The 13,727-nt window shown below is 40.2% G+C and overlaps 1 protein-coding gene across 2 annotated transcripts in view; it reads right to left on the bottom strand.

The window, feature by feature from the left end:
• The window catches only part of pmepa1 (prostate transmembrane protein, androgen induced 1), a 101,394-nt gene that overhangs the window by 20,510 nt on the left and 67,157 nt on the right, over positions 1–13,727 (bottom strand). For both annotated transcript variants that reach the window (XM_023984013.3, XM_023984022.3), the window contains exon 2: positions 11,652–11,806. In XM_023984013.3, coding sequence (XP_023839781.1) covers positions 11,652–11,806 — 155 coding nt within the window. The remainder of the gene's footprint in view (positions 1–11,651; positions 11,807–13,727) is intronic.

Raw genomic sequence — 13,727 nt, 5'->3', positions numbered from 1 at the left:
CCTTAAACAGCTCAACATTCACAAAGACGCGGGGCCAGACGGATTACCAGAAAGTGTWCTCAAAGCATGCCCGGGCCAACTAGCAAGTGTCTTCACTGACATTTWCAACCTCTCCACAGCTGAGTCTGTAATACCTATGTGTTTCAAACAGATCACCATAGTCCCTGTGTCCAAGAAAGCAAAGGTAACCTGCCAAAATGATTACCGCCCTGTAGCATTCACATCGGTAGCCATGAAGCGCTTTGAAAGGCTGGTCATGGCTCACATCAACACCTTCATGGCAGAAACTCTAGACCCACTCCAATTTGCATACCGCCCCAACAGATCCATAGATGACGCAATCTCAATCGCACTTCACACTTCCCTTTCCCACCTGGACAAAAGGAACACCTATGTGAGAATGCTGTTCATTGACTTCAGCTCAGCGTTTAACACCATAGTGCCCACAAAGCTCATCATGAAGCTAAGGACCCTGGGACTAAACACCTCTCCTCAAATCCTGGACTTAGTGACGGGCTGGCCCCAGGTGGTAAGGGTAGGAAACAACACATCTTCCACGCAGATCCTCAAGGGTGCATGCTTAGTCCCCTCCTGCACTCCCTGTTCACCCACGACTGCGTGGCCAAGCACGACTCCAACACCATCATTAAGTTTGCTGACGATACAACAGAGGTAGGCCTGATCACAGACAACGATGAGACAGCCTATAGGGAGGAGGTCAGAGACCTGGCAGTGTTGGGCCAGGACAACAACCTCTCGCTCAATGTGAGCAAGACAAAGGAGCTGATTTTGGATTAAAGGAATAGGAGSGCCGAACAGGCCCCCATTAACATCGTCAAGACTGAAGTGGAGCAGATCGAGACTTTCAAGTTCCTTGGTGTCCACATCACCAATAAACTATCATGGTCCAAACACACCAAGACAGTTGTGAAGAGGGCACGACAACATCTTTTCCCCCTCAGGAGACTGAAAATATTTGGCATGGGTCCCCAGATCCTCAAAAGGTTCTACAGCTGCACCATCGAGAGCATCCTGACCGGTTGCATCACCGCCTGGTATGGCAACTGCTCGGCATCTGACCGTAAGGCGCTACAGAGGGTAGTGTGTACGGCCCAGTATATCCCTGGGGCCAAGCTTCCTGACATCCAGGACCTATATACTAGGCGTGTCAGAGGAAGGCCCAAAAAATGGTCGAAGACTCCAGTCGCCCAAGTCATAGACTGTCCTCTCTGCTACNCGTAAGGCGCTACAGAGGGTAGTGTGTACGGCCCAGTATATCCCTGGGGCCAAGCTTCCTGACATCCAGGACCTATATACTAGGCGTGTCAGAGGAAGGCCCAAAAAATGGTCGAAGACTCCAGTCGCCCAAGTCATAGACTGTCCTCTCTGCTACCGCACGGCAAGCGGTACCGGAGTGCCARGTCTAGGACCAAAAGGCTCATTAACAGCTTCTACCCCCAAGCCATAAGACTGTTGAACAACTAATCAAATGGTCAGCCGGACTATTTACATTGACCACCCCCTTTGTTTTCACACTGCTACTACKCACTGTTTATTATCTATGCATAGTCACTTTACAAATTACCTCGACTATCCTGTACCCCTGCAATGATTAGGTACCGGTACCCCCTGTATRTAGCGTCGTTATTGTTTTGTACATTTGTGTTACTTTTGAATTGATTAGATTTTTTTAAACTCTATTTCTTGAACTGCATTGTTGGTTAAGGGCTTGCAAGTTAGCATTTCATGGTAATACCTGTTGTATTCGGCTCATGTGACAAATAGAATTTGATTTGAACTGGTCTGTCTGCCCAATATAAAGGACCAAAACAGGCGGAGGAATAAAAAAAGCATAAATAGGAATACCAGTTTCATTTGAGGACCAGGATGTTGACAGCTGTGCCATAAGGATTGCTAAATAGTTGGGAAGAGATTTTTGATGTACCGATTCCATGGTACAGGGTGTATGAGTTGATATATGATGTTGCTATGGATGGTTACAATGTGTTTAGGGTTGATAAGAAAGGCAAAGGTGGTGGTGTTGCTATTTACACAAATAATCTTCTTTGTGTGTCTCTGTTAAAGGCTACTTCCAGTCCTAAACAATTTGAATTGTTGGCTTTAAATCTGCAGTTGTGTTCCAACTCAAGAATAACAGTTATAGGAATCTATCATCCACCTTCCGCCAAGAAGTGTGTCCTAAACAAACTCACTGATTTAATTGCCATTTTTATTACACCAGATGTGTTGATTGCTGGAGATTTTAATCTTGCATGGGGAACGCAGGATGCTGATTGTCTAAATGATTTTTGTACTAATCAAAATTTGACCCAGCTGATTACAAAGCCCACTCGTCCAAACTTAAAGGACCCTACAAAGTCAACTTTGATTGACCTCATATTTACAAATACTCCAGAGAAATATGCTGGGAGTGGGGTATTTGCTTTGGATATTAGTGACTGCTGTCCTATTGCATATGTCAGGGATATACGGATGCCTCGATCCAAACCTTGTTTGACCTTTATTTTGAAGACTTTGATTGTATTGCATCTATACCTGACCCAGAGTTGGCTCTTAAAACCACTTCTCAAATGTTTTCAATTGTATTGTAGATTAACATGCTCCCTTAAAAAAGAAATTGAATAAAAAATTGGTCTTGCCCTTGGTTCAGTCCAGAGCTATCTGAAGTCATACACAACAGAGATGCTACCTGGGCCAAAGCTAGATTCACAGACTCCCAGACCCAGACTGGCAGTCTTTTAGGCAGTTGAGAAATCTGTGTGTGAAACTAGAAAAAAAAGCAAAATCAGGTTATTATGTTAATACACTATCTGAATGTACAGGGAACCCAGCTAAATTTTGGAAAGCTGTTAAAGGACTGAAGGGTTGTATCCCCTCTTCTCTCCTCCAATAAATTATTTTAGATTCTGGCCCTATTACTGACAAAATTTATATCATTAATGCATTTAAATCGCCATTTAATCTCTGCAGGCTTTATATTTGAATGTATTTCAAAGCCAGCTCTTGAAAACAGTAGTTTGGATGTAGATGGTGAAAATCTATTGATGATACTGAAAATGCTAGTCAGGAGTTTTCTTTGTTAACATTATACAAACAAAATCCACAGGGCTAATCATTTGGATCCTGGTCTGCTTAAGTGTGCAGCACTCCTAATTCTGGCTCAGTAGCCCACATTTTCAATTTAACATCCAAAAGCTTGGAAATCCGCATATGTTCTGCCACTCCATAAGGGTGGGGATACAAATTAGAGGTCGATCGATTATGATTTTTCAACGCCGATACCGATTATTGGAGGACCAAAAAAGCCGAAACCGATTAATCGGACGATTTTTTTAATGTATTTGTAATAATGACAATTACAACATACTGAATGAACACTTATTTTAACTTAATACATCAATAAATCAATTTAGCCTCAAATAAATAATGAAACATGTTCAATTAAATAATGCAAAAACAAAAAGTGTTGGAGAAGAAAGTAAAAGTGCTATATGTGCCATGTAAGAAAGCTAACGTTTAAGTTCCTTGCTCAGAACATGAGAACACTATGAAAGCTGGTGGTTCCTTTTAACATGAGTTTCAATATTCCCAGGTAAGAAGTTTTAGGTTGTAGTTATTATAGGAATTATAGGACTATTTCTCTCTATACGATTTGTATTTCATATACCTTTGACTATTGGTGTTCTATAGGCACTTTAGTATAGGCACTTTAGTATTTAGTATTGTTCCCATGCAGAGCAAGGGGAACATCTACTCCAAGTCTCAGAGCTAGTGACGTTTGAAACGCTATTAGCGCGCACCCCGCTAACTAGCTAGCCATTTCACATCGGTTACACCAGCCTAATCTCGGGGTTGATAGGCTTGAAGAGCTGCTGCCAACGCACAAAATTGCTGTTTGAATGAATGCTTACGAGCCTGCTGGTGCCACCATCGCTCAGTCAGACTGCTCTATCAAATCATAGAATTAATTATAACATAATAACACACAAGAATACGAGCCTTAGGTCATTAATATGGTCGAATCCGGAAACTATCATCTCGAAAACAAAACATTTATTCTTTCAGTGAAATACGGAACCGTTCCATATTTTATCTAACGGGTGGTATCCATAAGTCTAAATATTCCTGTTACATTGCACAACCTTCAATGTTATGTCATAATTACGTAAAATTCTGGCAAATTAGTTCGCGATGAGCCAGGCGGCCCAAACTGTTGCATATACTCGTGTGCAATGAACGCAAGAGAAGTGAAACAATTTAATCTGGTTAATATTGCCTGCTAACCGGATTTCTTTTAGTAAATATGCAGGTTTAAAAATATATACTTCTGTGTATTGATTTTAAGAAAGGCATTGATGTTTATGGTTAGGTACAGTCATGCATCGATTGTGCTTTTTTCGCTTTTGTTAAATCATCCCCGTTTGGCGAAGTTGTCTGTCTTTGTTAGGAAGAAATAATCTTCACACAGTTCGCAACGAGCCAGGCGCCCAAACTGCTGCATATACCTGACTCTGTTGCAAGGTGACACAAAGAAATTCATGTTAGCAGCAATATTAACTAAATATGCAGGTTTAAAAATATATACTTGGTGTATTGATTTTAAGAAAGGCATTGATGTTTATGGTTAGGTACACGTTGGAACAACGACAGTCCTTTTTCGCAAATGCGCACCGCATTGATTATATGCAACGCAGGACACCGCTAGATAAACTAGTAATATCATCAACCATGTTGTAGTTAACTAGTGATTATGATTGATTGGTTGTTTTTTTACAAGATAAGTTTAATACTAGCTAGCAACTTACCTTGGCTTCTTACTGCATTTGCGTAACAGGCAGGCTCCTCGTGGAGTGCAATAAGATGCAGGTGGTTAGAGCGTTGGACTAGTTAACCGTAAGGTTGCAAGATTGAATCCCTGAGCTGACAAGATATAAATCTGTCGTTCTGCACCTGAAAAAGGCAGTCAACCCAGTCCAGCTATGAAAATAGTGTGTTCTTAACTGACTTGCCTAGTTAAAAAAAAAAATATATATATATATATATTTTTTTAAATCGGCCAAATCGGTGTCCAAAAATACCGATTTCCGATTGTTATGAAACTTGAAATCGGCCCTAATTAAATCTGCCATTCCGATTAATCGGTCGACCTCTAATACAAATGATCTTGACAACTTCACCCCATTTCAAGACTACCTTGTTTAGCTAAAATTCTTGAATCCTTGGTTAATGTACAACTTCATCCTTTTTATATAATAATTGTATTCTTAATATAAACCAATCAGGGTTTAGGCCTGGGCATAGTACTACCACAGCAACCACGCTAGTTGCTAATGATCTTGTCAATGCCTTGGATGCTGAAAAGAGCTGTGCTGCCTTGTTTATTGACCTGTCAAAGGCGTTCGACACTGTTTGATCAATTCCTGTTTTGGCTGAAGAAATGATCAAGAGTAGGCCTGGGATATAGAGCCCGTTTATGGTTTCAGAATTATCCTAGCGACAGAACTCAGGCCATCTTGATAGATGGGGTTAAATCAGAATTTCTTGAGATTCAAAAAGGTTTTCGTCAGGGTTCAATTTTGGGTCCATTATTGTTCACTTTGTATTTTAATGACATAGGAAAAACTGTTAATTATTGTAGCATTCATCTCTATGCAGATAACACAGTTTTGTGCCATCTCAGTGCAGCAGGCCATTTGTGAACTTCAGCATGACTTTGATTCAATTCAGAAATCACTTACAGACCTTAAATTAGTGTTAAATACAAGTAAAACCAAGCTCATGCTGTTCTCTAGGTCACGAAATGTTGACCCTGAGAACCTGCATATTTGCGCTATAAATGGAGCCCAAATTGAGCTTGTTTCTCAATATAAGTACCTAGGTGTCTGGATTGATGACAAGTTATCCTTCCTAACGCATATAAAAAAATCTGACTAAGAAGCTAAGATCCAAGATTGTTTTTTTATATCGAAATAAATCATGCCTTAGTATTAAAAATAGGAGAAATATTGTTAAAGCAACGCTTCTCCCTGTATTGGATTTTGGTGAAATTGTTTACATGCATACGGCAAYCTCGGTTTTAAAACCCTGGGACGCAGTCTACCATTCTGCAATATGTTTTATCACAGGGACAATTTTAGGACTCATCATTGTAGGCTGTATAAAAATGTGGGATGGGCCTCACTGTCTGTAAGAAGAGAGCTGACTTCTCATAAATGTATTTACAAAGCAATCTTACAGAACCTCCCTCCATATGTAACTTCATTAAGTAAGATAAGAATAATAAGTTACCAAACCCGTTCACAGGAATGGATAACACTAGAGATCCCTTCAGTCTCCACAGACTTAGGAAAATCCTCATTTCGTTTTTTGCACCTAATTTGTGGAACAATATGCAGAGTTCACTGCAGCTAGATGTACTGGTGCCACTCAKGCAGTTTAAATTATTGATTGAGAACCTCTATGTAGTTGAATGTGATTGCTTTTATTAAATGTTTATTTTTGTTAATTGTGTGCTGAACTATATTGTTTTTTTTTGTTTTTTTGTTTACACATGTGTATGTTTTAATATTCTGTTTTCATTGTAATGTGTACAGGGCTCTCTTGTAAGAGATGTTTAATCTCAATGTGACTCCCTGTTGAAATAGAGGTWAAAAAAATATAWTWAAAAAATGACAAGATTCAAGACATTGTGCTTTTCAGCTAAAATTATTGTACAGAATTCTTGCCACCAACAAAATKTTGAATATTCGGGGCATGCAATCATCACASCTCCGSAGATTTTGTTGTGAGGATACAGAATCAATAGACCATTGTAGCCTGAGGTAGCCTGTTTCTGGTCTCAGGTTCAGGAATGGCTGAAAATGCATAACATTGATCTAAAATTGACCCTAGAAATAGTATTGTAGGGAGATCTGGAGAGACCTGGTCAGTCAATCACTAATATACTAATACCCTTAGTAAAAATATTTATCTTCAACTCGTAATCTGTGGATTCTGTTCGATTAGATAGATTCAAATTGTATGTTAAACATTACAGCATAGTTGAAAGATATATGGTGCGTAGAAATCAGAAGAGGGTGGCCAGCAGAGATTGGTGGGATGGGCTGAAGGAAGCTGAGGGTTGGGATGTGGAATTGGAGACAAGTGAGAGTGGAGTTGCTGGGCGGGGGATAGAATGATGGTCAAAGAGAAAATTCAAAAAAGAAAGTAAAAATATAACGTCTAAAAAAAATTTTTTTTTTAAAAGTATGTTTGAATGACACTGACATGCTGACCAGACCACTCGCGCACGCGACGTGTCAGCCGCAAAATATATTTAGAAATCCATGTTATTCAATTACTGCACCCACACTGCTCGCGAGCRTCTGCGTTGCCAAGGGCTAAAATAGAACTCCTTTCTATTTCTGATGAAGATCGCGCTGCAAGTCCTGCCTCTCCCATATCCTCATTGGTTTATAGAAGCAGGTACCCACGTGCCATCCCCTCATTGGTTATACCCACATGGGTAATTGAAAGACGAAATGTTTTGCCGGTTGTCGTGGTAAAACTAGGAAAGTGTAGATGCCAATCCCAATATAAGTTCAAAGATGAAAAAGCCTGGAAGGAGGAGAGATGACTAGAAACGATTCGGTTGGCCGTTTTATGTGTGAATTATTGTCGGAGTAGAGGACCTTGTGCATTTCAGGATAAATAACAATAATCCCAGGACAAATTAGCTAGCAACAGCAAGCTAGCTAAATTGACAATTAGCTAGCAAGTGGCAAGCTAAATAGCTAATTGTCATATATGTTTTATCGCTTTTCGACCTGTCCCCAAATTAATGTCATTGGTTCAGAGTTTGTTTTGATATTTTAACCTGCGTGTCGTGATCGCGTTTGGTGTAGGGGGACAAAATAAATGTATGCACGATGGCGCACGCGCGCAGCCGGTTTGGGTTCCGTGTGAGGGGCAGTGTTGTTAAAGCTAATGCCTGTTTGCCTGAGGCTGATGCGGCGCAGATGTTTGTACACATGCATATACACGCTCTCATTCAAATGCACACACGGACACACACACATACACAGGTAAATAGTGCCGGATGGTTGAGGGGCAACTCTTAGGGAACTGTGGRGTGGATCTAAGAGGGCTGGTGGCCTGGCGGTTGGGAGCTTGGGCCAGAGGCTGATAGATCGCTGGTTCGGGTCCCCGTTTTTGACCTTGTGGAAGATCTGTCGACTTCCCTTGAGCAGGGCGCTGATCCTGGTTGTTTCTGTGGGTCGCTCTGRAYGGGAGTATGTTAATTGATTGACTGATGTAGAAGATGATCGGCTTCACTGCAAGTAGATTGTATGTTTTAATATTTTAAAAAATCAGGAAAAACTATGTAGGCTACTGAGCTTGTCTGAAAAAATTAAGACACACAAATTACTAAAGAGGGAGCCAGAGATCAATATAGCCTAATCAGAAGAGAAAAAAAAACGATTCCCGACCCAACCCTCCTCCTCCCGCTGCTGCTGGCAGATATAAATACACCTTATGGAACAGCGGGGACTGTGAAAAGACACACACACACACATAATAAGACACGCACTCTACACACACGTACACATGTAATTTGTATTTTAGATATGTGGTAGTACAGTTTTGGCCTGAGGGAACACAATGTGTTGTGAAATGTGTTATCAATTTTAAATTATACATAACTGCCTTAATGTTGTTTGACCCCAGGAATAGTAGCTGTAATGGGGATCCTTAAATAAATACAAATGAAAATACTTCTATGCGTAATCAAGCGCATGTCCTTACTCAAGATTGACAGGAGCGCTCCAAACAGAAGACAATTAATGAAATGACAACTCACAAATGGAATGAAATAAAACAAAAACTTTTTTCTCTCACAAGTTTAGCCTAGGTTCGGCGCTCTGCAAACGTGTCCACTCCTACAATGACAACTGTAAGACTGTAATAATAATATATTGAATGCATTAAAATAATTAACAGTAACCAAACAAACATTGTAGATTAGAAATTATGGTAATTTAGTGTAAATTCACTACCGGTGATACTGGTGGGTCATGCCAGTACGATGGATTAGTCCACTCAGAAAGGTATGAATAAGATGGGTGTCCTGTGCGTCATATATATATTTTTAGACTGTATATTTGCCACTGCTCGACAAAAAATWAAATAATATTGGTCGACCAACAGCCTATCTACCAAACAATCGACCAGTTAACATTTACATTTAAGTTAACAAAATTGGGTCAGCCCTAGAGTCAACATGGACCAGCATCCCTGTGGAAGGGGGGGGTACAACTCAATATTAAGGTGTTCCTAATGTTTGGTATACTCGAAGTCGGAAGTTTACATACACCTTAGCCAAATACATTTAAACTCAGTTTTTCACAATTCCTGACATTTAACTCTGGTAAAAATTCCCTGTTTTAGGTCAGTTAGGATCACCACTTTATTGTAAGAATGTGAAATGTCAGAATAATAGCAGAGAGAATGATTTCAGCTTTTATTTCTTTCATCACATTCCCAGTGGGTCAGAAGTTTACATACACTCAATTAGTATTTGGTAGTATTGCCTTTAAATTGTTTAACTTGGGTCAAACGTATCGGGTAGCCTTCCACAAGCTTCCCACAATAATTCCTCCTGACAGAGCTTGTGTGACTGAGTCAGGTTTGTAGGCATCCTTGCTCGCACACGCTTTTTCAGTTCTGCCCACAAATTTTCTATAGGAAATGAGTCCCAGGGCTTTGTGATGGCCACTCCAATACAGTGACTTTGTGTCCTTAAGCCATTTTGCCACACTTTGGAAGTATGCTTGGGGTAATTGTCCATTTGGAAGACCCATTTGCAAACAAGCTTTAACTTTCTGACTGATTGTCTTAGATTGCCTTCAATATATCCACATAATTTTCTTCCCTCACGATGCCATCTATTTTGTGAAGTGCACCAGTCCCTCCTGCAGCAAAGCACCCCCACAACATGATGCTGCCACCCCCGTGCTTCATGGTTGAAATGGTGTTCTTCGGCTTGCAAGCCGCCCCCTTTCTCTTACAAACATAATGATGGTAATTACGGCCAAACAGTTCTATTTTTGTTTCATCAGGCCAGAGGATATTTCTCCAAAAAGTACGATCTTTGTCCCCATGTGCAGTTGCAAACCGTAGTCTGGCTTTTTTATGGCGGTTTTTGAGCAGTGGCTTCTTCCTTGCTGAGCGGCCTTTCAGGTTATGTCGATATAAGACTCGTTTTACTGTGGATATAGATAGTTTTGTACCCGTTTCCTCCAGCATCTTCACAAGATCCTTTGCTGTTGTTCTGGGATTGATTTGCACTTTTCGCACCAAAGTACGTTCATCTTTAGGAGACAGAAAGCATCTCCTTCCTGAGCAGTATGACGGCTGTGTGGTCCAATGGTGTTTATACTTGCGTACTATTGTTTGTACAGATGAACGTGGTACCTTCAGGCGTTTGGATGAACCAGACTTGTGGAGGACTACAAATTTTTTCTGAAGTCTTGGCTGATTTATTTAGATTTTCTCATGATGTCAAGCAAAGAGGCACTGATTTTGAAGGTAGGCCTTGAAATACATCCACAGGTACACCTCCAATTGACTCAAATKATGTCAATTAGCCTATCAGAAGCTTCTAAAGCATGACATAATTTTCTGGAATTTTCCAAGCTGTTTAAAAGGCACAGTTAAGTTAGTGTATGTAAACTTCTGACCCACTGAAATTGTGATACAGTGAATTATAAGTGAAATAATCTGTCTGTAAACAATTGTTGGAAAAATTWCTTTTGTCATGCACAAAGTAGATGTCCTAMTCGACTTGCCAAAACTATAGTTGGTTTACAAGAAATTGTGGAGGAGTTGAAAAACTAGTTTTAATGACTCCAACCTAAGTGTATGTAAACTTCCGACTTCAAATGTATATCATCTTTTCTGCATATTTTATATCTGGTATAGTCATTTAAATATGCACTATGCAGAAATAGTACTGCTATTTCCTGGTTGCAAAAAATGTAATAGTTCGCCTAATTTTAGTTTATGTGACAAAACATGTAAGTATAGTGTAGAGAATCATTGTACCATCTAAACCGCTGTGAAATATATTTTCCACAACCAAAAATATTGTATTTTCAGCTGTTTGAAGCTGGTGTAGAAAACCGRAAGAATAGAAGTAGCGCACACAGAACAGATCTACAGCTTCTTAGACTGACTTTCAATGAGAATGACAGATCTATAATACACATTTCTATGTGAATTTGGCCAGGTCGCCCAAAAAGTTACATATTGCAGCTTTAAGTTAACACTGAAAGTGTTATGTCCACCCGGAAAATGTGCAATGCACCAAAATGTGTATCCCACGACCTTTATCTCTTTCCCTGCCTTGACCCACAAGTGGGTCCCAACCCACAGTTTAGGAAGCACTGGTCAAGGCTGCATACTGGTCTGTGTGGCGGCTGTCAAGTAAAGTATATTCCTTGGTCAGTGAGATGTAATTATGAAGTATTTATAGGGGCTGTAAAATAGTCTACACCCTTGTCTGTGTGGAGGCTGTAAAGTAGACTCCACGCCCTGGTCTGTGTGGAGGCTGTAAAGTAAAGTCTACATCCTGGTCAGTGTAGAGTACTTACTGAGGCCAGTGGTAGGTGGCGCCTGCGAGCCTGGCTGTGCCTGGAGATGAAGGAGCGTGCTGACAGGCGGTAGTGGTTGAGCAGGCAGGTGATCACCACCACCATCACCATCATCACCACCACGATCACCAGGATCTGCACAAACTCCAACTGGGCTGGAGAGAGAAGGGAGAGGTTAGAGCTAGTGGAAGAGTGGAATACTTGATGATTATACCACCTAAGCTTCATCAACATATCATGTTTGGGAGCAGCAGAAGTGAGAGGATACTATGTATTGGACCCTCTTTTAGTCTAGCTCCGGTTATTATATTGGATGTGCGTGAAACTCCCTTCATTCATAGAAAGAAGAACCCAAGAGGACAGATAGGAGGATATGTACATTGCACAGTTTATTGGGAAAGGGTGTTTGGGACATTTTGGGACCATGGTAATTGAAGACAACTTAGTCCGATGTTACGAAAAGCAACTTGCATAGGTCTACAGTGCATTCGGAAAGTATTCAGACCCCTTGACTTTTCCACATTGTTACGTTGACCCTTCATTTTACAGCCCGGTAATTACTAGACAATAACTACATAAATACCTATTAATAAAAAGTAAACACATGGTAACTATTTGGTCTCAAACGTACTTACTAGGTACCAAACAAGTACGTACTCCATACTTASTTAGTAAATACAAAGTAACAAAATGTAATTATATAGTAGTCCTCTTAACTTCTTTGGGACAGGGGGGCAGTATTGAGTAGCTTGGATAAAAAGGTGCCCAGGGTAAACTGCCTGCTACTCAGTCCTAAAAGCTAGAATGTGCATATAATAGTAGATTTGGATAGAAAACACTCTGAAGTTTCTAAAACTGTTTGAATGATGTCTGTGAGTATAACAGAACTCATGGCAGGCAAAAACCTGAGAAAAAAATCCAACCAGGAAGTGGGAAATCTRAGGTTTGTAGTTTTTCAACTCTTTGCCTATCCAAGATACAGTGGAAATGGGGTCATATTGCACTTCCTACAGCTTCCACTAGATGTCAACAGTCTTTAGAACCTTGTTTGATGCTTCTACTGTGAAGGATGAGGGAATGGGAGCTGAATGAGTCAGAGGTCTGCCAGAGTGGCATGAGCTGGTCACGCGCGTTCACGTGAGAGTTAGCTGCGTTCCATTGCAATTCTACAGACAAAGGAATTCTCCGGTTGGAACATTATTGAAGATTTATGATAAAAACCACCTAAAGATTGATCTATACTTAGTTTGACATGTTTCTACAAACTGTAATATGACTTTTCGTCTGAACTTTCGCCTGGACCTGCAAGCGCGTCGTGAGTTTGGAATGTGTACTAAAAGCGCGAACAAAAAGGAGGTATTTGGACATAATGGACTTTACGAACAAATCAAACATTTATTGTGGAACTGGGATTCCTGAGTGCGCATTCTGATGAAGATCATCAAAGGTAAGTGAATATTTATAATGCTATTTCTGACTTTGTTGACTCCACAACATGCGGACATCTGTATGGCTTGTTTGGGCTCTGAGCGCTGTACTCAGATTATTGCATGGTGTTCTTTTTCGGTAAAGCTTTTTTGAATCTGACACAGCGGTTGCATTAAGAGAGAAGTTCATCTAAAGTTCCATGCATAACACTTGTATTTTCATCAACATTTATGATGAGTATTTCTGTAAATTAGTGGCTCTGCAAAATCACCGGATGTTTTGGAAGCAAAACATTACTGAACGTAACGTGCCAATGTAAACTGAGATTTGTGGATATAAATATGAACTTTATCRAACAAAACATAAATGTATTGTGTAACAAGAAGTCCTATGAGTGTCATCTAATGAAGATCAAAGGTTAGTGATTCATTTTATCTCCATTTCTGCTTTTTGTGACTCCAGTCTTTGGCTGGAAAAATGGCTGTGTTTTTCTGTGACTATGTACTGACTTAACACAATCGTTTGGTGTGCTTTCGTCGTAAAGCTTTTTTGAAATGTGACACGTTGGCTGGATTCACAACAAGTGTAGCTTTAATTTCGTGTATTGCATGTGTGATTTCATGAACGTTTAATTTTTATAGTAATTTA

Source organism: Salvelinus sp. IW2-2015, linkage group LG1, assembly GCF_002910315.2.
Source record: "Salvelinus sp. IW2-2015 linkage group LG1, ASM291031v2, whole genome shotgun sequence".
NCBI classification, from domain to species: domain Eukaryota; kingdom Metazoa; phylum Chordata; class Actinopteri; order Salmoniformes; family Salmonidae; genus Salvelinus; species Salvelinus sp. IW2-2015.
Note: the sequence above shows the minus strand (reverse complement) of the source record. Positions and strands in the feature narration are given on the sequence as shown.